Source organism: Plectrocnemia conspersa, unplaced genomic scaffold (assembly GCF_051122295.1).
Source record: "Plectrocnemia conspersa isolate PC_06_02 unplaced genomic scaffold, ASM5112229v1 ptg000011l, whole genome shotgun sequence".
In the NCBI taxonomy this organism is placed as follows: domain Eukaryota; kingdom Metazoa; phylum Arthropoda; class Insecta; order Trichoptera; family Polycentropodidae; genus Plectrocnemia; species Plectrocnemia conspersa.
In genome coordinates, this window is record NW_028277175.1 from 18,231,853 (window position 1) to 18,253,122 (window position 21,270).

The 21,270-nt window shown below is 32.9% G+C and overlaps 1 protein-coding gene across 14 annotated transcripts; it reads right to left on the minus strand.

Annotated features, from left to right (window-relative positions):
- Positions 1-1,753: 1,753 nt before the first annotated feature.
- LOC148229777 (cytosolic carboxypeptidase-like protein 5) lies at positions 1,754-11,907 on the minus strand. 14 transcript variants are annotated; one of them, XR_015811515.1, is made up of 15 exons: positions 11,813-11,907; positions 11,336-11,476; positions 8,561-8,838; positions 7,948-8,277; positions 7,613-7,884; positions 7,456-7,546; positions 7,227-7,385; positions 6,964-7,160; positions 6,538-6,682; positions 5,796-5,981; positions 5,451-5,725; positions 5,006-5,222; positions 4,686-4,826; positions 4,307-4,390; positions 1,754-3,949 (listed from the first exon to the last, which is right to left on the minus strand). XR_015811515.1 is itself a non-coding variant. In XM_088198829.1 (14 exons), the coding sequence occupies exons 2-14, from the start codon at positions 11,430-11,432 to the stop codon at positions 3,026-3,028; spliced, it is 3,312 nt and encodes a 1,103-aa protein (XP_088054955.1). In that variant the 5' UTR covers positions 11,433-11,476; positions 11,813-11,907; the 3' UTR covers positions 1,754-3,025. The 14 variants fall into 14 exon arrangements, 9 of the variants coding, with proteins under 9 accessions (XP_088054955.1, XP_088054952.1, XP_088054956.1 ...); XR_015811512.1 differs by having other exon boundaries at positions 5,451-5,728; XR_015811516.1 differs by having other exon boundaries at positions 5,006-5,355; positions 5,451-5,728.
- Between the last annotated feature and the right edge of the window lie 9,363 nt (positions 11,908-21,270).

Below are 21,270 nucleotides of genomic sequence, written 5' to 3' on the forward strand. Positions count from 1 at the left end.
GGTCGATTATATTTTCATATGCTAAAGTAGATTTTCTGGTTTCCCATTATAATTCTTAATTCCCTTTTCTGAGGTCCTTAATTCTTTATAAAAGTTTTACACGTTTTTAGTGGGACATATTTTTCAATTATATTTATGATATTATTGCATATATTAGTGTCATGCATCAATATTATTTTCAAAAGTTCTAAAGGTATACCTATGGGGATCACACGGAGCACTCGTGTGTGGTGGATCTTATTCTTGAAATTTGCGTTAATTATTATGACCAAAAGTGATTATTTATCAATAAAGATAAACTAGACATTAGTGCGATCACACAAAGGTTTTCGTTACGACTAGAACTAAAGGGTTCCCTCATAAATAACACGCAAGGATTCTCCGATGCATTGAATGAATATTTATTTGTTATGAAACGGTCACGGGAAACAATATTTCAATGGAATACAAATAGCACCGCAGGAACACAATATTCCCGTTGCGCAATTTGACCTTGCAGATATCCATCAAGCAGATGTCACTTTCTAAATCATCGTAGCAAGAGGAACTGCCTCCAGACACGGTCGCTGTCACCTAAAAGACCCCTGACGAACTACCACGGACAACATCCCTGCGACAGCTTCTCCACCATTGCTCGGAGAAATCGATACTCGCCCATCGTAGTAACCGCAACATATGTAATATAATCTAATGATGGGTGAGTATCGTTTTCTCCGAGCAGTGGTGGAAAAGCTGGCGCATGGATGATATCCATGGAAGATCTTCAGGGGTCTTGTAGGTGGCAGTGACAGTGTCAGGAGGCAGTTCCTCCTGCTGCGATGATCGTGTTTGGGAGGCTCAAGTCGTATCTTCGCGTCTGTCGGTGGGGGCGCGTCTGCCAGGTGGGGTGAATCTGCTAGTCTCTTCGAGTGTCTGCCTTCTAATATAGGGTTAAGGTAAAATAATATTATGGATTTGATTATTCTTTTTTAAATTGAAATACGTAATAATAATTATTAAAAAAATCTTTTGCCAAGTTTACAGAATTTTTATATACTACCGATGATTTTGAATTTTGGAAAAATCTCTGGCTGCGCGAGACATTATCATTTCATTTCATTTCATTAAACAAAATTATCAGCTTTTGTAAGAAGTCATATATTTCTCACTGCACGGCTAAAATAAACTAACATATTTTTATCAAGTAAACTCAGCTATTTAAAAAAAACTGAACTAATGTGAGCTACTTACAATTATTAGTAAGTAGTTCACATGAGTTTGGCGATAACCGATATTTACATATTTGTGGGAAAATATATTTTTTAGTAGCGTTAAAAATCTGACCACCTTATTATCTTGTAGTAGACATACACATGACTTATAAAATATATATTTTGTATTAAATTTAATGAAAAATCGTCTTATTATTTAATAATTTTCATTTTAGATTACTGAGAATAAATATAATCTTAACGACATTGTACCAATATATTTAACAATCGAGATAACAAGCAGTGGTAGCACAGAAACAACGAAACTCCACATCCAGTGACTAAATGGTCGGTTTGCTTTTAATTCTTGGTTCGACGAGTATTGATATTATATTATATTGAATATTGATAGATATTGGCAAAACATTTACTAAGAATTATATTTTAAAAGAAAATAAGAAATGTGTATTAATAAGTTTTATAGATGCCCTTTTAAATAAAACAGTTCATTGATAAGGGAAGAGGTAGAGGAATTAAAAATAATGAAACAACCCAAAGGTATATTGGTTAAAGTTTGTTTAATGACGATACATTTAAAATTTACAATAAAAATAATAGTCACAGCAAAACAAACACTAGGCACACCTAGTGCAAAATTAATTCCAACCATTACACATCGCCGTTGAAACGAAACAGTACAGGTGAAGTATAGCATATTTTAGACACTTAATGCAAAAGCTATTTATTGCACACAGTATACAATTTAATATGTGTGTGTGTGAAAGGTTCTACAGTGATATATAAAATGGTTGGCAATCACAGATCTAATAGTGAATTTACAAATAAAGTTTTAGAAATAATCAATCATCTAATCGATAACAAAAACTATTTATAATATTAAATATTTAAGCTTTAAGCTACGAACAATAAATTATACATATATGTAATATTATAGAGTTCACATTGTCGGTTTAGTCCTAATCACGTAAATAAGTTATAATGAGAGATTGATGAGAGGCCATTAGGGTCACTCTTCTTCTTCTAGCTGTCATTCTTACAAGAGATAGACGAGGTACATTAATATTACACACAAATTTGATGGATGCAATAAATGGGATCTTGAAATAAAATAACATACATGTGATTAGAAATAATCTGACGACATAAACACTACATTTTTATAAATATTTCGATATTAAAGTAACGAAAACTCTTTATCTATATTGATATGCTGAAAATACGTTTTTTTATATATAAAAAAGTTATTAAATTGGAATCTAGTATAAGGAGAATTTGATACATTTTTCAGCATATGGAAGACCTATTTTAATTTTAAATAAGCGTTTGATTTTAGTTGGTCAGCAAAATATATATGATATTTCAAGTGCATCTAATAGCATACATATATAATAACCTTCTTGACTATATTTAAAATATGTTAATTTGATCTAAAAAATTAATAAGAAATTGAAAGAAGAGTTTGCTAATAAAATATAAATTCTACGTCAATATTGTAATTGATGCAATGGTAACTTGTGAAAACTACACATAAACATAGTTCGATAGCATCAATCTGAAACACCAATATAATATAATATAAAAATAAACCGAAAAGTAAATGTAGTTATTATTTACTTTTTGATTCATTCACATATGTATATTTTTACGATTATACAACACCAATACATTTTTAATGATAAAATATCATTGGGCACGATTATAAACATGAAAAATACTTCACATACATATATATATTTATAAATATAAATGTTTTGAGCCTGAAAGAGTAATACAAATAACGTATAAAAAGTACCCCACGATATAAAATTTATATTTTATACAAACTTATGTCTTATAGTTCCGAGATCACTTGTAGAGGGAAGGTGATGCAGTGCTGGTCTTTGAGGTTTGAAAGACGGACGTTTGGACGTGGATTGAGTACCGGAGCAGCTGGCGGTGACGCACAAATTGTCCCACGTAAGGGTGGAATCTTCACCGCTGCTGGTTACTGAACCAGAAACGGCATCTTCTTCGCCAACAGTTTTCGGAGCGTTGCTGTTTGGCTTTCTTATTCGATACTTCTCTTTAGCGTTGTCAGAGTATTTAATAAAATGAGAGACCTTCAAACGCTTACTCAGAGGTTTAGAGCTGAATTGAGCCGGCTGTTTTTGAAACGTTTCTTTTGATCGAATTTTTGCTTTTCTATGAGCTATGGACGTCGTGGGTACGTCTGGATTTTGTTTAGTTGCCGCGCCTTCTTTGTGAGTTTTAAAGTTGGACTTCACTTTTACTTTATACGTTTGAGATTTATTAGCGTTGACCCTGTTAGATTCCGCCAAGCCGCGGATAGTCGTTTTCAGTAAGTCTGGTTCTTCGACCTTCTGCTTGGAATTGAATCGAAGTTTAGTACCAGGCGAACGGTTTCTCATTGGTGTCTTGAACGAAGGCGGATGCTTAGTCGCTGCCGGTTTTTTGATGGAAATGAGCGATAGATTTCTCTGGGCCTTGGACGTTAGAGGCTGTTCGCCTCTCATTCTGATGGGTAGCAGCTTTATAGACGTTGACGGTCTGTTTGCTGTAATTCCTAATCTTGAAGTCGCAATTCGAGATTCGATTTGATAAGCCGGACCAGCTAAGTTTTCTTTACGTTCGGGATCAACGAACACTGGCTGTTTACCAGTTCTTATATGAGAACGACTAGGACGAGGAGTCGTGGTACGAAGAGTACAAGCCGATGTCGATTGCCGTGCTCCGATAATCTAAAAATAAAGTTAAATTAAGACATGTTTATTATATAACATAACTATAAAATATAATGTTTGTTCTTTACGAAATGAAAGAATTAATTAAGCATCAAAAATACTATAAGACATGTTATTGATATGAATGTACAGAATATGAAAATGAATTTGTTGTATATATTACAATGTTTATCTTATGATTGAAATCAATACATCATTGATTTTTAAATATGTAAGTTGCAAAAGTGTTTTATAAAAAAAAGAAAAAAAATAAGAAATGGTTAGATAAATTTTAGTAAATTAATAAAATAACCAGAACAAAAAATTAATGATAATAATGGTTTGATATACAAAAAAATTGTCTAGCTTTCTTACCATAAACCTTAATATATATAATAAATATAATTAGACATATGTTAGAATTTTTCTTCTTGTTATGAGGTACAATTTTGTATATCACTGAAACGGAAAAAAAACAGAAAAATAAAAGAAAAACTAAGAAACAAAAAAAGCAAAGATCGAATCATATTAAATAAACTGAAGTGTCGCATACATTCGTGTGAATTGGGGTGTTTATATGGTTGTGTGTGAGTCACATTGTGCGATTATAGTTCATTACAAACTGTGCGTGTGAGTGTTTAGTGAAAACATGAATGCTCGGTGTAACACATAGTAAATGTATTAAAAACATAATTAAATTTGTAATAAATTATCTATGTTCAAAGCGGCGACCGAATCGTAAAAATATGTTTACTTGGGACGGCTTGATGTGACGAGAATGAAGCCGGAGCCACTCTCGGATACCATGGAGGTTTCGGTGTTCGGAGGAGGGTATCCGACTGTTTGGATGGTTTCCAGTCAGATCCAAAATCGAAGTGCCCAGCGACTTTCCAACCTGTAACGAAAATACACTTTAAATATCATTGTTGATTGAGAGACGTAGATATAGGATAACACCTGAACGAGTTATGTTGTCTATAGAGTGCATATTTTATTACAAAAGGGATAATTTGAAATACAACTGAAATGGAATTTTATTATAATAACAATGAAAATATGGACTACAAAACTCACCTCTTCAAATAAAGTCGGCGTATATTTTGGCGGAGTCATCGATAGCGAGCTCGGCACTGGCCCAGAAGAAACAGACTCTTTAACAGTTGGCGGCAATATGTTAACAGTGCGTCCGGTGTTATAGTTACACTCCAAAGTGTAACTTCTCATCAGACCGGTCGCTTTGAGAACGGCAACTCTACCGGAACCCTCCCTTGACATTCCGTCTCTTCTATCCCTAAAAATAAAAATATTATACAAATTAAATAATCATTAAGCAACGGCAGTCATTCTTAAGGCACATATTCATAAAAATATTAATGTTTACATGTTTATTGTACGTATACAATCCCGAAGAGGGCGCTTAACACCTGAACAATAAATAATACACAAAAGATAATTATTATTTAGGATAGTCAACTAGTGTTTCTAACAGGCCTTGGTATGAAAATTTAAATATACATACTTCAGATACATGTTGCGCTCGGTGAAGTTGCATGAAGTGAAGTGGAAGTGCATGTTGTTGAGAGACATGATTCTGGGCAGCAGCATACACTCGATACTGTTGTCAATTTCTTCGAAATGATTGCCGTACATAAATATCCCTTTTTTGGAAGCGTGTCCGTGAAGATCAATATATAAGAAGAGATCGGATTCCTTTTCTTTCTGTGCAGTATTACGTTTGCAATTGGGTAAAGATTTCGTCTTTCGTTTTATATCTTTCTTGTCGATTTCTTTGCTCTTCTGATGACAAGATACAATAAAAATAAACATTCTTTCATTAATATAAATCATAAATGTTTTTACTGACATTTGTTTTATTATTCTTGTTGGACGTTGGTGAATCATTTGCGTTGAATTCGTCGTAATCAGAATTGTTCAATATTGTTTTTTCAACCTTTGGTGTCGTGATGATATCTTGAACGTCACTATCAACAGGTTTTTGACAGTTGACGCACAATACTTTATGTTGAATTTCATTTTTATTGATAATGTCCTATTTATAAATTAAAAACATGTTTATACAACACATACATAAATATGATTGTAAATAAATAGTTTACAGGGGCTGTTTAAAAAGTTCAAGGAATCAGATATAAAGCATTAATATTTTTACAGGTAGTTAAATCCAGTATTTTGATATAATACAATCGAATTTCTCGTTTTTTTCATAAAAGTAAAAGTTTGAAATGGTTCGGCAACAATATAATTAAATGTTGAGAATTTAATTTGACTGTTCAACTAATATGCGGTACATGCGAAAAATTGGAGACATTGTGGAGAAACTGTCCGACTATCGATAAATGTATGGTCGATAGCATCAAAAAAAGGTTTGTACCTGTAAAAGGTTTTACTAAATATTAAAAATAAGCTTTAAAATAAGTATGTAAAAAACCTTGATCGTTTTTATTTACACATTCTCACTGTAAGATTGAAGGCGAATAATTCCAAAATGAAATGGAATGGACTCTGATATACAATTTAAGATAAGGATATGGATTGTCGATGATTCCATGAACTATTTCAACACCCTTGCACAAAGTTTTTAATACCTCGTTCTTGCAAATTTTTGGTATCATCTGTGATATGCCCGGCATTTTGGATTCCAAATCTTTGACTGCAGACTTACATTTGTTGCACCACGCTTGGTTTAATCTAAAGCATGTGCTCATGGATAATGCTATACCTTGTTTTTCGCTGCAATTAAAAATCAATATTATTATCACATTGAAAGCAACAATGGCTGTTGAATGGCAAACAAGATTTGGCACGTGTATCGTATTAATCTTACATTGAAGGTGATTTTATATGTGGCAACGAAAAATATTTACTTTTAGTAAGGTCTAATAATGTTGCAACTTTTCTATTCTTCAAACGGCAATTAATTAATATCTACTCTTTAACGAGTGCCAAGTTTTAATTTTAGTTACACTTGTGCATATTTAGTGATTTCTAAATACAAAAGTATGTTATAGTACCTAAGATTTTCCATATTATGCGTTTTTTTCGTAGTATAAGTTCCAGTAATCACGTCTATGTTATTGTCATTGTAAGTAGATTTATCATTTCTAGTTAATTCATCAGTGTTAATTATGTTATCGACTGCACATTCACTATCACTAGGTATAATGTTGTATCCATCGACAGAAGATTGATTTAAATTCAGTTCTTCTACCTATAAATGGTAAATAATTTTAATACGAAATGATGAAAGTAAATCATATTTGATAACAAATTATACTTGATCCGCAAGAGTGGTATTGTTGGTCAAGAACGAGCAAGAAGTATCATCTTCACTATCAATCGCCAGTTTTATTCTAGGTATATTTTGAGATAGAGTCGGAGTCGAGTGATATTTTTGTGGCAAGTCTAAATTTTTATCATTTGATTTAACATTTTCCTAAAATATAAAAAAAATATTCAATAAAATATATACACATTATACATAAAAATCATTGATTAAATCTTACATAATCATTTGTACATTTGGGATTGGTAATTAAAATATTATCTTCAGGATCATACATATTGTCATATTTTTCGTATCCAAAATGATGATATCTTTAATGTAAAGAAATATTAGTACCAATATTTAAAAAATATATATTTCAAGTTGACGATATTGACCTAATGAGCGCTCTAGCGGCATAAACCGAAGGATGAAACTCAAACGATGGAGTCTGATAGACTCTGTTGAGATTGACGCCTCTCGTATCAGTTCTATAATGACCGTTAGCAACTCCGTCGGGATTTAGGAACGGAATCAATTTGAAAATGTAGAGCCTTCTTAAGATCACGGCGACTGGATCGTGTCTGTTTAGAAGAAGATTCAATATACCATTGAAGACGAAGCTAGAAGGTGTTTCACCAGGATGAACTCTCGCCGATATGAAAACGACCTAAAGCACGTTAGTCGATCCATTATCTGATTTTTCATTCTATAATGCAAATATAATATTTACCTTTTTGTCAGTGAACTTGAAAGGTCTTTCATTTTCATCGGGGAACAAGTTCTTGAGTTTGTCTTCCCTATGATTTGATATTCCGTGACGGGACGATATTGTTATCAGATCAACTCGTCGTTTTTCAAGCGAGTAACATAGACATTCACGGACGTAATATATATCATCATCATTTCCTACGTGAGATTTTTCAACTTTTGCGTTGATGGCGTTCAAGGATGTTTGCAATTCGGTGTAAGTGTAAGGATACGTGAACGCGAAGTAGCTGATGGCTGACGTGTTCTCGGGAGTTACATATTTGAAGCTCAGTGTGAAGTTGTTGTCGTCCAGCTGAAAAATGGTTATGATCAATATTATCGTTGATGTAAGTTTTGCGAAATTCATAATAAAATGACTTCAAGGTTTCCAATTCGCAATAAAATTTTAACAGTCTATGCACAACGAATAAGATTTCGCAATTCTGTAATATATCTGCGAAAATAACGATGTTTACAAATGAAACTAAAGCAATCATTAAAGTAATAAGTGCACTAGATTTCTGACGAATAGATCAATTAAATTTTAAAAATAAATGTTAGACGTACGCTCTACATTCTTATCGCATAAAACTTACAAAAAACACAGGTTTATCTTTGACTCGTTCCCAATGCGGCCTTCCCGGTATAATCTTGGTGACCGGCGCCATGCCTTGACTGTACATTTTGCCTTGTCTATTCAGATTGACCATGTTCAATTTTACCAAAGTTGATGGTGGAGCGTTCTTAATGCCAAAGTAAAACCAGGTTCTATTTCCGTTTTCGAACTCGGTTCCACCGCAATCTGGACGCGTCCATATGTTGAACTCATAATCTGGCGTTTCAATAGCGCTGGTCTTATAATTTACTCCTGGAACTATGTAAATGGTGTAAATACATTACAAAAAGTAAAGTAGTCTGTTATAAAAACAAAAATAGTAATTATATAAAAATCTCGACTACATTTACTGTAAATCTAAATGTAATCTTTAACACTAGATTTACGGTACCCATCCAATTGACGGGTTTCTGATTTGAATTGTATCAGACAGTATTTTTTCTGGGGTTTTTTACGACATTTTATATTTGAACAATGCAAATATGTTAATACTATTTTTATTTTTGGAAACATCGTATTATTGAAAATCTGGTCACTATATACCTATTTTTAATGACACCCTCAAATTGACAGGTTTATTCCCTAGTGTTAAACAATGAATAAATTTTCTGCAAAAAAGACCTTCATAAATATGTAGTTTCATATCGCAAACTGCCACTGACATTGTTGTCAAATTAATTGTATTTTTTTATCGAATATGAAATAGTCGACCTTGAATTTATTTAATCTTATTTATGACCTTTGTTTTGGACGATTTGGCAAACGTTGACTTTTAAAAATGATTTTTTTTCTTATAAAAATAAATAATTGGAATATAAAGGTTGATTCAATTTATGTTTTTTATGTTGGCAGTACTGTAAATCAGACAGCTGTCAATAATCTTTTCTACGCCGACAAACCCAAAATGTTGGAATACCTAAAAACCAACATCCGCCAAGTTATAGCCGAGATACCGCCCAAAATATACTAAAAAACTCATCAAAATGATCGGCTGCTATAAAAGGTCCAGAGGCGGCCATTTAATTATTATATCTGAAGATATCCTTAAATTTGTAGGTTTTTGCCGGGCAAGCATATTTTGGCGGACCTTGACGGAAAGAAGACTACCGGCGAGGCTTCGTCAGCCGATCACTCACATTATTAAATAAAATGTAACTAAAGTGTAAACTTGCAATACATAATACTGCAATGGCCCCTTTTTTTGACGAATTACTAACAGTCACCATCTGCCAGCCAAAATATATTAAAATGGGTCTGATTCATTGTTTGTATATTAAAAGGTTTTGTAATAGGCGTGCTTTTTCTAATAAGTATCAGACTAAGGGCCGTGATGGCAGCAAGCCATTTAGAGCGAAAAGAAAAAAAATCGATAAAAATGCGGTCTATACCAAAATAAGCATTATTCTATGTGCATTGAATAGCTGATGCCTTTCCAATTTTTTTCCAAATAAATTGTGCATAAAATGAGCAAGAAATCAAGATCAAATAAGAACCCTGCTCTATGATAATATCTATATCTCAATTTTTTAAAGTCCTTAGCAAATATTGTAAAAAAAAATTGAAATGCACCCAACAATAGTCCAGACTTGAAAAAAATTTGGAAAAATGTTGAAGTGTGGTAAATAGTTTCTGTCTACGATAAAACAGCGAATCGTAACCCAAGTTTTTTTAATATAAAGGAATTAGGATAGCGAAAATATGAGTAGCTAAAATCTTTCTACAGACTAAAATGTTATAAATTATGCAAATTACTGATGGATCTAAGTAAAATGCATTTATCTTAACAACGACAAGTATCTTAGAAGACTTGGCACAAATGTAATTGAAATGTAGATATGAGTTCCACTTTTTCTCGTAATTCCGAGGTCCACTGGCGATAAAAAGTTAATTTTTAATGGCCGTGTCCGACATTTATGAATAATAGAAACAACAGTGGACTCAGGTTGGAACCATGTGAAGCTCCAGAAGGAGGAAATACTTTTTTGACAGTATAGAATAGCCACCGTAATTAACGAGCTGACAGCGACCATTTAAATATTTTTTTGATAACTGTTGTCAATTAGGTTATCAGAAAATTTAAGTTTTCGATGATACATGCCATTGCAAAACTTATCAAAAGCTTTTCAAAACGTATACATATAGTATCCTTTCATTCATGCATCAATAGATTTAGTCACAAATTACCGTAGATTGTTTTAATTATTGCTGATTATCATTTGTGATGCATTTGGCGGAATATAGAAAGATTTTATTTATTATGAGGTATTAGATTATAAGCAAACAATCACAGCGGATGTGTATTGTGAACAGCTGCAAACTTGGGAGGCTATAGTGATTAACAGATTGTATGTAAGATACTAAATATTTGTTTTGTACCAACTGCTTATCAATAACGGAAAATGGATATCCACCCTTTTAGTATTGCAGAAGCATTTATATGCAAGGGCATTAAATATTTTTATTTATAAAATAGCGATTATTTTTACAATGCACCTTGAAAATTAATTTGGTGGGTGCTGAGTTGTCCTGTATTTTTCACAACTTAGAGAACAACATAGCTTTCAGCTCTCAGGCATGAGCGTATTAAGTGTAGATGATATAGTTTGTTTATGAAACCGTATTGAAGGCTTTTTCTGACATTAATAAAATTAGCGCAAATATGTTCTGGCAAACTATCGAGCTGATGTGTAGTCGAGTGGTATAAATGCGACCCTCATACAAGTAGACAATTATTGATAAATATTAAGAAACATACCAATGTCTTCTCGTAGCACTTGTTCAACATGTCCCAAATTACCGGAGTCAAAGTTGCGGATGAAGGTAAACCCTCCGCAGTCTATATTATCTTCCATGACGAAAGATCGATTGTGTTTTATAGCCGACTCAATTACATGACCTGAAATATAACAAACGATCATAAAAACATCAAAGTAGATAATATGTTTTTAGACATGACGTATGAGCGTTTCAGAACCGGAAAGTCTTAAAGCCAATTTTTTCCATGTATAAAAAATCAATGATTCTCAAAGGCGCCGATGGCGGTATAACGAGCACATGTTTGCTGTCTATCAGATTTGACAGTTGTAATGGTGGTTATTTGGTCGAACGCGCACCTCAAGTTGGCAGCCACTGCTTAAAACAACTTACGTAATTTTTTTGTATGTCAACATCGATTGACAAAGAACAGCTGATCGGTGTAATGTTTGCGCGAAAATTGCAAGGGAGCTGTCACCTGACGGGGGCGTAGTCGCGGAGGCGCGGCGAGGGGGCGAAGGGCTGTGACAGGGCGCACGGTTCACGTCCGCGCCGAGCCGCTCCTCGTTGTACAAAGGCACTCACCCAGCCGCCATGGGAGATGCCTGTCGCGGCGAGCTGCTTAGGCCAAAATTTGTAAGGATTGCTTCGCTCGACGGCGTTCGTAACAAGCGTTAGCGCATTTCCAGCCAGCTCATGCATAAAAAGTCGAATCGATTATTCTAACGCAAGGGTTCCTAAGTTAATTACGCTGCAAAATTCAAACCAAATTTACTTGTCAATTTAAGAAATATTATTAATTTACATATTTTAAATTTATAACTATAGATTCAAGTAAAAATTGTACCCTTTCAATGAAAAGGTTCAATAGTATCGTTTGACATTGGTTCTCAGTTAAAAATTTAGGTATATGAAAATAAAGAAAATCTTATAAAATGTCTTGAATAAATTTTATTTAAGCAATATTACCTACATATACAAACATTAATGATTCCAGGACAAAGCTAGAGATATTAGGAAACTAAAACTTTTTGTTTTGATTAGGCGGCTTCCATAAATTATGTCACAGGTTTTTCGTAAAAATTTCACTCCCCTCCCTTATATGTTGTAAAATTTCATTGAGCCAGAATCTTGCTTGTATCACACTGTCACAATTCCGTTAGCCCTTCCCCTAAATCTATGACATAATTTATGAAAGCCGCCTTAGAACTTTTCTACAAGCCATATGTATATAGTATAGTCAAATGCAATCCTGATATATTGAATTATATACAGTAAAAGAAATACTAAAAAATTTGAATGATGCTATTGGGAAAATTATAGATTTTGAATATGACGAATTGCTCTCAACTAACTAAAAATAGCTAGTTCGAAACCTTATATACACATACATATATAGATTTTTCGAACATATATTCAAATTATTCATCAACCTTAAACACATGCATATTAATTAACCAATATTCACATAAGCTAAATTAGCATTTCTCGGAATCATGTGCCCAAAAAGAAATAGACAAAATCATACTTTTAAATGTAGTAATATATACCGCTTATTTTATTAATGCATAATTATTTATAATTAGTTTTTGAGACGACGGGAGAATAAAGTAGAACGAGTTTTGTTTTAAATCTAATCTAAGATCTGACGTTCAGGTCCACACATTAACTCAATAAAGTGTATATCACACAATAGTAGCGCATAAATTATATCTTAAAACCTACTATTTAACTTTATCAGAACGTCAAATTGTATTTAGGTTCAAATTATTTGTATCACTTTTATTTTTAAAATAAGTTAAAATATATCTCTAGATGTCTTATCTCGTCAAGAAACAAGACCTATGCCCCACGATTCATTAACGCCGCTTACATCGAGGCGTTCGGTCGTGTCGCTGCGAGCTTCCTGTCACGTGACATTGCGCGGACCATTTCGCAAAAATACAAACGCGTATATTATATCCCAAGGGGCGTCTGATGGCGGACGCGATTACTCGCGGATGGAGATCTCCGGTGACAAATTGGTGTCGTTTTTCAGCGGCGTCCGATTTTGAAATTGTCACACACGCCTAATGGAGGATTTTCACTATGTTGCGCTACGGTTCGAATCTACTAGAGATTCTCTCCTGGGATTACTCAGTCGAGATTTCCCAGGATGTCTTAAAAAAACTGAGTCTTGGTTCAAGACTCAATTTAGCGTCTCGTGGTTTAATGCTTGATGGTTCATATTTTATAAATATACACTGTCGAGCGTTGAAATTATATTTATATTATCATTTGTGAATATAATATATGGTCTTAATATATCTTAATTATATTTTGAGAACCGACACTTTATTTGTAATAAGCTGCATAAAACTTAACAGCTTGACGATAATTCGATTTTAGCATAAAAATAATGTTGTGTATGTATATGTATAATGTAGTTATTGTGATCTTAATGTAAGAATCTGTTAAGATTCATAAAAAAATAATAAATTGTAAAAAATACGTTCTATAATTATAATTTGCTTTTGCTTATGCTCCCGCTCCACTTCCTTTTTCACATCTCCGAAAAACATTTAGTTTTTTTACATACATGCCATGATAATACAATAAGATTTTAATTTGAATTTGATAAAATAGTAACTCTAAATCTAAATCTATTGAAATAATCACGTCTTCAAATCAATGTCGTTCACTAATTGACAAACAGGACATATTTGGCAAACGCACGTAATTATATACCACAAATTGAACGATCAGGTTCCAAGCTAATTTAGTGCATTGCATGGTAATACTATATTAACCAGAGCCAAATCAAATGTATTTTAGTCTATATATAATATATAGTTAAGGACGGAATAGCGTAGTCCGTAACGTCTCACACTAGTAACTCTGAGGTTGCGGTTTCGAGCCCCGGCAGCGACACTCGAATTTTTATTTATAATTAAAAATACGATATTATTAAAAAAAACCGGCTCCAGCTGCAGTGACATCTATTGGTTATGAATTGTATATTACACATAATAATTTATAATTATTAAGAATGTAGATGTCACCGATTTCCAGACTTTCAGTCTGGTGGTTAATACTTACATATTATATCTGATTGTCTGACTCAGTTGGTACAGATTTATCCCGTTGTAACGCATTGGGCTTACGCTTGTCAGGTTTTAATTGAAGATTTAATAAAAAATAAAATTTAGTTTTAAAATAAATAAAATAATAAATTTTGGACCTTTGATTTTATTATAAGTGAGTCGGTTTCCAATGGTGTAATGTTAAATTAAAGATTGCCGGAGCACTAATTTTGACCTAAATCCTTCTTCCCTCCCCTCGTTATGGACGTATATGTGTATTATATGTATTTGTATATAATTTTCAAAATAAAGAAAATTAAAAATGTGCTCAAGTTTAAGGATAAATGGATTTTATGATAAATAAAGTATTATATTGCGGGGACCTATTTTTTCACATTATGACAAAAACTAGGCGGCACTCTGGTAACACTAACGTGACGGCGGCGTAGGGGAACGCATTCCCTAGCGGATCTCGATGGGTAGACAATGACCGGTGGCGTCTCGCTCTTTAAGCTGTCACGTTTGTATACATATTTATTAACACGATATGGTTCAGTGTACTTTTTTGAGTCACGCGTAGCAGGAGCGCATTCTGAGTAAGCAAGTCGCAGTAGTCAGTCCGTGAAGCTGACAATTAATTTATTATTTTAATTATTGGGAAAGTTATTTTTTTCTTAATTTCTGCAAATTATGCTTGGATCGAATCAGAAGAGTCGCGTCAAAACATATAGTAAAAAGAACCGCTTAAAACTACCATTTTGTGTACAAATTTACTAACACTAACCGGTTTAGTGCCCGTTTTTGAGTACGCGGTACCAGGGGCTAATACTGAGTGAGCAGGTCGCATTAGTATTTTAAGTAATTTATTTATTATTTGAATTATTAGGTAAGTTATTTTTTTTTAATTTCTGCAAATTATGCTTGGATATGAATCTCAAAAGTCACATCAAAGCATATACTAAAAACTACGATTTTGTATACAAATTTAATAATACGAATTGGTTCAGAGTGCCTTATTGAGTCACGTCGAAGCAGGAGCGCTGGGGATGTTGTTCTGAAAAAACAATACTTAATTTTGGGGTTTTCAATGAGATTTCAGTTTATGTGAACCCGAACATGAGTCTTTATTGCATGATTTTTATATGCTAGTGGAATCTGAAATCCCATTGAAGTAGTACACCCGAATCGGTTACCACTTCTGTGCGATGATTACTTATTATCAGCTGCAAAGTATTATTTATTGATTGTGAATTATATTACATATAATAATTTATAATTAATAATATAGATGTCACCGATTCTCAGTCTTTCAGTCTGGGGGTTAATATTTTTACATTATGTATTATTAACTTACCCAGTTGGTATAGATTTAACCCGTTGTAACTCATTGGGTTTTACGCTTGTGAGGTTACAATATAAATAATAAAATTTAGGTGGTGTTTTTGCAATAGAATATGTCATAGATTGACATTTTTTGATGCTAAATGGTGGTCGATTGCCGGATGAACTCGCACATAGATTTTCAATATTAAATTTAAGTTTATTAAAATCTTTTGCTACAATTTTTTGGCAAATAATTCAACGGCATTTAAAAGTTTCGTTAATGCTTGTTTTGATCTTTCTACTATATATATGCCATTTTAATTATATTAAAAATAAACAAACAACTTGCACTAAAATAATTCGAATTAGAGATAAATATTAAAAAAAAGACAAATTGTCAACCTTTGATAAATTTTTTTTTTGTAATCTGAGATGCACGACATTTTAATCCTTATGGTTTATTATCCACGAAGCATAACCTTGAACTTGTTTTAACTTGTTTACGCATCTCGAAATATTTAAAAAAAATTCAGTAGCTATATGACAATGGTCATTAACGGTCGTGTTACATTTTTGTCGAATAAGTGTTTTTATAATAATATCCCTTTCGATGTTTTTAATTATAAAGTGATAGTGTAATTTAGTGTATGTGTTAGAATTAAGCAGTGTATAATTCAAATTAGTGTAGTGTTTAGTTGCACGGGCGCGGAATGGCGCTGGCGTCCTTACCGACACCGCACCGACGCGCCCCCACTACTCGTCACGTCAAGGTAATGTCTTTTTATTAATTTTCTGTGTCTTTCGAATATAGTTAACCCTTTATGCTCGTAAGTCGACAATGTGTCGACATCCGAGTGTATTCCAAGCGTTGCACTCTTAACTTACAATGCAATTATTGGCTTTGTGTTCGAGCTAATTTTGCCAATTTCAATTTATTAATGGTAAAGAAACCTGTGGTAAACACATTTTAGTAATATTCAATTTTCAACTTATGCAAATAACTCAATAATCTTCAATTTACGAGTGTAAGTTTATTGTAAGAAATTTCATCGGAACATGGCCGGACGTTGAGATGTTAAGACCGCAAAACGACGCGTTACTTGACAATTATTGGTTTTAAACTGATTTTTTCCTTCAAAGGGTATCTATATTTTTATGATATGGGATGAAACGGGATTATATGCTCTAATTGTGCATAATTCTTACTTAATATTGTGTGTCTGTTATGAAATAAAGAGATTAGAAAATTTAGTATGACGGAAAAAAAGAGCGAGATGCAAGCAGATTATAATACGAATCTGATTATAATCTTAAATAATGTGACAATTTGTATGGTGCGCCAAGTAAATATTGTTAACCTAATTTAATACCTCTGCACCAAGAGATCCATTTACTGTCCAGATACCCAGAGACCCGAAACTATAGAATAATATATCGATTTACAAAAACACTAATCAATTTACTAAGAGAGATTAGCATAATAGTTTATTATTATTATTTGTAACCTAATAAAAATATTGTTTCTAAAACAAGTTTATATATGGTCCCCTTTTAAAATTGTAAATTCTACAATTTTTTAATATAATTTTTATTTTAATTTTTAATTTGATTTATTTTATACACTTTCTGGACTGCAGCAAGGCATTTAGTACATCGTAGAAAATCAAAATTCTCATTTGTATTTAATGCGATTCAACGACCTGAACGAACGTTCAACATCAGCTTTAGGCACGTTCATGCTAAGACTATTTCTACCAATTTTAAATCTTGTACAAGTTTCGAGTTTTAGAATAATCTTTTAATGTGATCATTTTTTATGATCAATTTAATTATTGCGTATACTGAAATTGAAGCGAGTTACTCGTTCTATCTCAGTTTGCGAACCACCATATCATTATCTCTCTCACTCTCGTCACTTAATACGCGAGAGAGCGAAAGGGGAAGTATCTCACCGCTCGCGCTCGAAAGAGCAGCTCCGACTTATCCGGAAAATATGCCGACAATGTTCGGAAGCGCTCGAAGCTGGCCAAGTCGACTGAATAACCCCCACTTTATCTCCCGTTCTCGGTAACCTTGGACAACTTCCGAGAGATTTTAGAGCAGGCAGAACCGAACTCGACCGAAGTAACCCACTATATTCTCCGTCCTTGGTCAACCTTGGCCAACTTCCAGAGAGTGTATTGAAGGCATAATAGAGGTATTATATTTTTCTGAAAATGATTTTTTATACTTGGCAAACTGATGTCTATTGATCAAGTAATTAGAGAATAACTTCGCTAGACTTTTGGAAAATCCGAAATCAGATAATTTTCTCAAAAGTAAATCGTGTTTGACTTTATTATACGCCTTTTCAAAATCTGTGTATATAACGTTCAATTATGAATAAATAGTTTTAGATAAAAACATCAGGTTAGTGTGTGAAACCATGTTGCTGTTTAAGAAACATAGGTGTACACATGCAATGATTTAATTATAAATATTTATGTTATATAATTTCAAATACTTTTTCAGGTGGTAAAAGCAACGATATTGGTCTGTAATTATTAATATATAACTTACCTTTTTTATAAATCAAGGTGATTCATAAAACCGACAAGAAAACTCGTTCTTAAAAACAAATAATGAAGAAAATCCACGCGACAAATTTAGTAGCTACGACCACGTCAGGTGGACCCGACAATTTGCTATATACTTTACCGTATCTGATTTCAATGTTAAACAGTGTACACGACTGTTTAATATATGTAATTTTACTTGGCATTCGACATTTTTCATTGCAGTTAGTTTCAGCACCACAGATTTGATAAAAGACCTTCGCTTATTGAAAGTATTTTTTGTGTAATTTTATTTATATGTTTAATAAGTCCTCATTATCTCTTAATTTTTCAAATTTACACAGGTTCCCCTACCCCCGAGTAAGATGTTAAATTATGCCATTGTTTCGAGAATCTTCTCTCATTACGCTCCTTTCCGAATCTGGGTCAGCTAGGTCGAAGCCAAATAGGTGCAAAAACTCTGAATTTTTAGGAATGAAATAGTCACGGTCGGGTACGTCGGTCTCGCTCGTTCAATTTTCCACCGGCAAATGATAGTGGTACAAACGAGGTCTCCTCCGCTTGCCAAACGCCCTGTATCTCGAATAGCAATTTTGATCAGCTGCCAAATGGGACAGTGCAGGCGAGGAAAGCCTTCATATCTGACTGACTGAACTCGCCAGGGACGGATGTGCGGATGGGGATTTGCAATCTTTGCATAAACCCGCCAATTTTCTCCGCCAATTCACCTGGATCCGATGCGAAGCGCAAAGAGCCCCTTTGTTCCCCTCTTCCGTGCCGATTGACGTGTTGATTCGATTCTTTCCGGAACGTCAAACGCGCTAAAATGGGGTTGTTCTCGATTCAGGCTAAGATTCTTGTAAGCGACTCCGATAAACTATTTTGAAATATGCTAGAATGTGTAAATATTTATTTTATTTATACAAGATAACTGATACCACTTTTTAACTTATTTTAAGTTAAGAGCAATTTTCTAATGAAGAAATTTTCCAATCGGTTGTATATGGTCTTTTAACGTAGAAAATTAATCCCAAAGGGTAAATCAAATCTCGTCTGCTGACTGCGATAAAGTGTACATAGGATATTTATGGTCTACATAGGATGTACAATCAAATAGACGCATCGACACCGAGAGGCGGAACATAAAAATGCAGTAAACAAGTTTAATGGGGTTTCTGCTCTGGTCGAACGTTGTTTCGAAGTAGAAAATAAAATTGTTTTTAATAGCATTAGGACTTTGAGCAACATTAAAAATCTGTTTGTTCACACAAAAAAGGCGATGAAAATATGATTCCACAAAATGACCGCCACGAATAAATTTGTAGTGGTATGGTTTCTGATTTTCAAAAATATTCTTTCTGAAAAACCGTATTATTTTATTAGTAGAGTTTCCAAATATTCGTTGTTTTCGACTATTCGAATATCGAAGACTAAACGATAAAATATTTTAATATATTCGTAAAACTATGAAGAATCAAAATATACGGATTGAATAATGTATAGGTACAGTTTCATACATATACATATATATATATATATATATATATATATATATATATATATATATATATATATATAATATATATACATTGTGAGCTGTGAAAATTATTGGAAAGAAAACCAATTACTCATGAAAATGTATGTCTATTTGTGAATAGTTGACATAAAAAATATCGGCAAAGTATTCACTCGTAGAATTATTCCGCGCAGATATATTAAACGGCACAATACGGGAAGCCTTTGGCAAAGTCGTCTGTATATGACATCAAATTATAACCTATTATAATGTATCGCAATAGAAATGATTTCATTCCGAGCATCAAATTGAAATACACCTTTTTGTTCTTAACACACGATTGAATATTTCCAATTTACATATATATTTAATATAATTTGTGGGTGTGTTTTCACTGCCAGTGGTACTATCTTAATTTCAGTAAAAAAATTAAGGGTACAATTTCCATTATAAAATTTTAGTTTTTGTGATCATTTTTGTGATCATGTGAATTTAAAAGCATTGTACTACAATCAAACATTTGAACTGTTATACTGACATACAACTTTTGAAGTACCCTTTAAATTTTCCTGATTTTATGAAGTTCATTTTAATAGATGTTCTGAAAAATATGGACTAATCAAATTTTTTATATGTATTATGTATTATAATAATAAAATAAAATAATATTTAAAATAAAAAAAGATCGGCTTAAAATAAATTTACGTTATATGTATAATATATCTATTGTTAACGACGTCACGCACGAGCAGTTTGTCCTTGTCTATAATTAGTTGTTAATAAAAACCGCCGAAATACGACTAAGCTAGTAAAATGTTTAACTATTTTTTTTTATTTTATTTTTTTATTATAAATATAGCCATAATGACTTGACAAGTTTCCGCAATACTAAAAATATTAAAAAATAAAAAAAGAGCAATTATAGTGCACATATAAAATAAATAAGCACCATCCCACAAAAAAATCAGCTCCTAATAGTTATCCCCGAAAATATTATATTCGTTAAGAAGTTAGATGGGTCGTGCAAGAGGAACGTTCTAAGGCGCTAATGTAATTAGGGACGCGATCGCGATTCTTTAGGCCTATCTGATTGTCGACACCGCTTCTTAGCAACTTTAAAAACTGCTTAGCCAAATAAACGTTACGCTGAGAGTGCAATGAATTGTAACCAAACGCTCCTAGTGAAAATACACTAGGTTGCAAATACGGATACGATCCGTATTCCCTCCTGTAGAGATATCTTAAAAGTTTTCTTTGAATTCTCTCTAATATCAAGAAGTACTTTGCTTGTCTGGAATTCCTGGCAATGGAGCCATATTCGAGGAATATTAAGATATAATACATTTATTTAGGTGGCTCGCTACTTTGGACAAGGCTGTATATGTGTATAAGTGGACATGAAGATTAATAATTATGATACACTATTAATTATATAAAAAAGAACCCACGTTCAATATTGCTCTCTATCATGAGACGCTTA

What these genes read in the sequence shown, in the direction of transcription:
- LOC148229777 (XM_088198826.1), bottom strand. Translation starts at nt 11,432, where the DNA reads ATGGAAGATAATATAGACTGCGGAGGGTTTACCTTCATCCGCAACTTT. An exon ending in CCAAATGTACAAATGATTAT is followed by an intron (nt 7,386 to 7,455) that starts GTAAGATTTAAT and finishes TTTATATTTTAG; the next exon opens with GAAAATGTTAAATCAAATGA. An exon ending in GTCACATCAAGCCGTCCCAA is followed by an intron (nt 3,950 to 4,685) that starts GTAAACATATTT and finishes CTTTATTTTTAG; the next exon opens with ATTATCGGAGCACGGCAATC.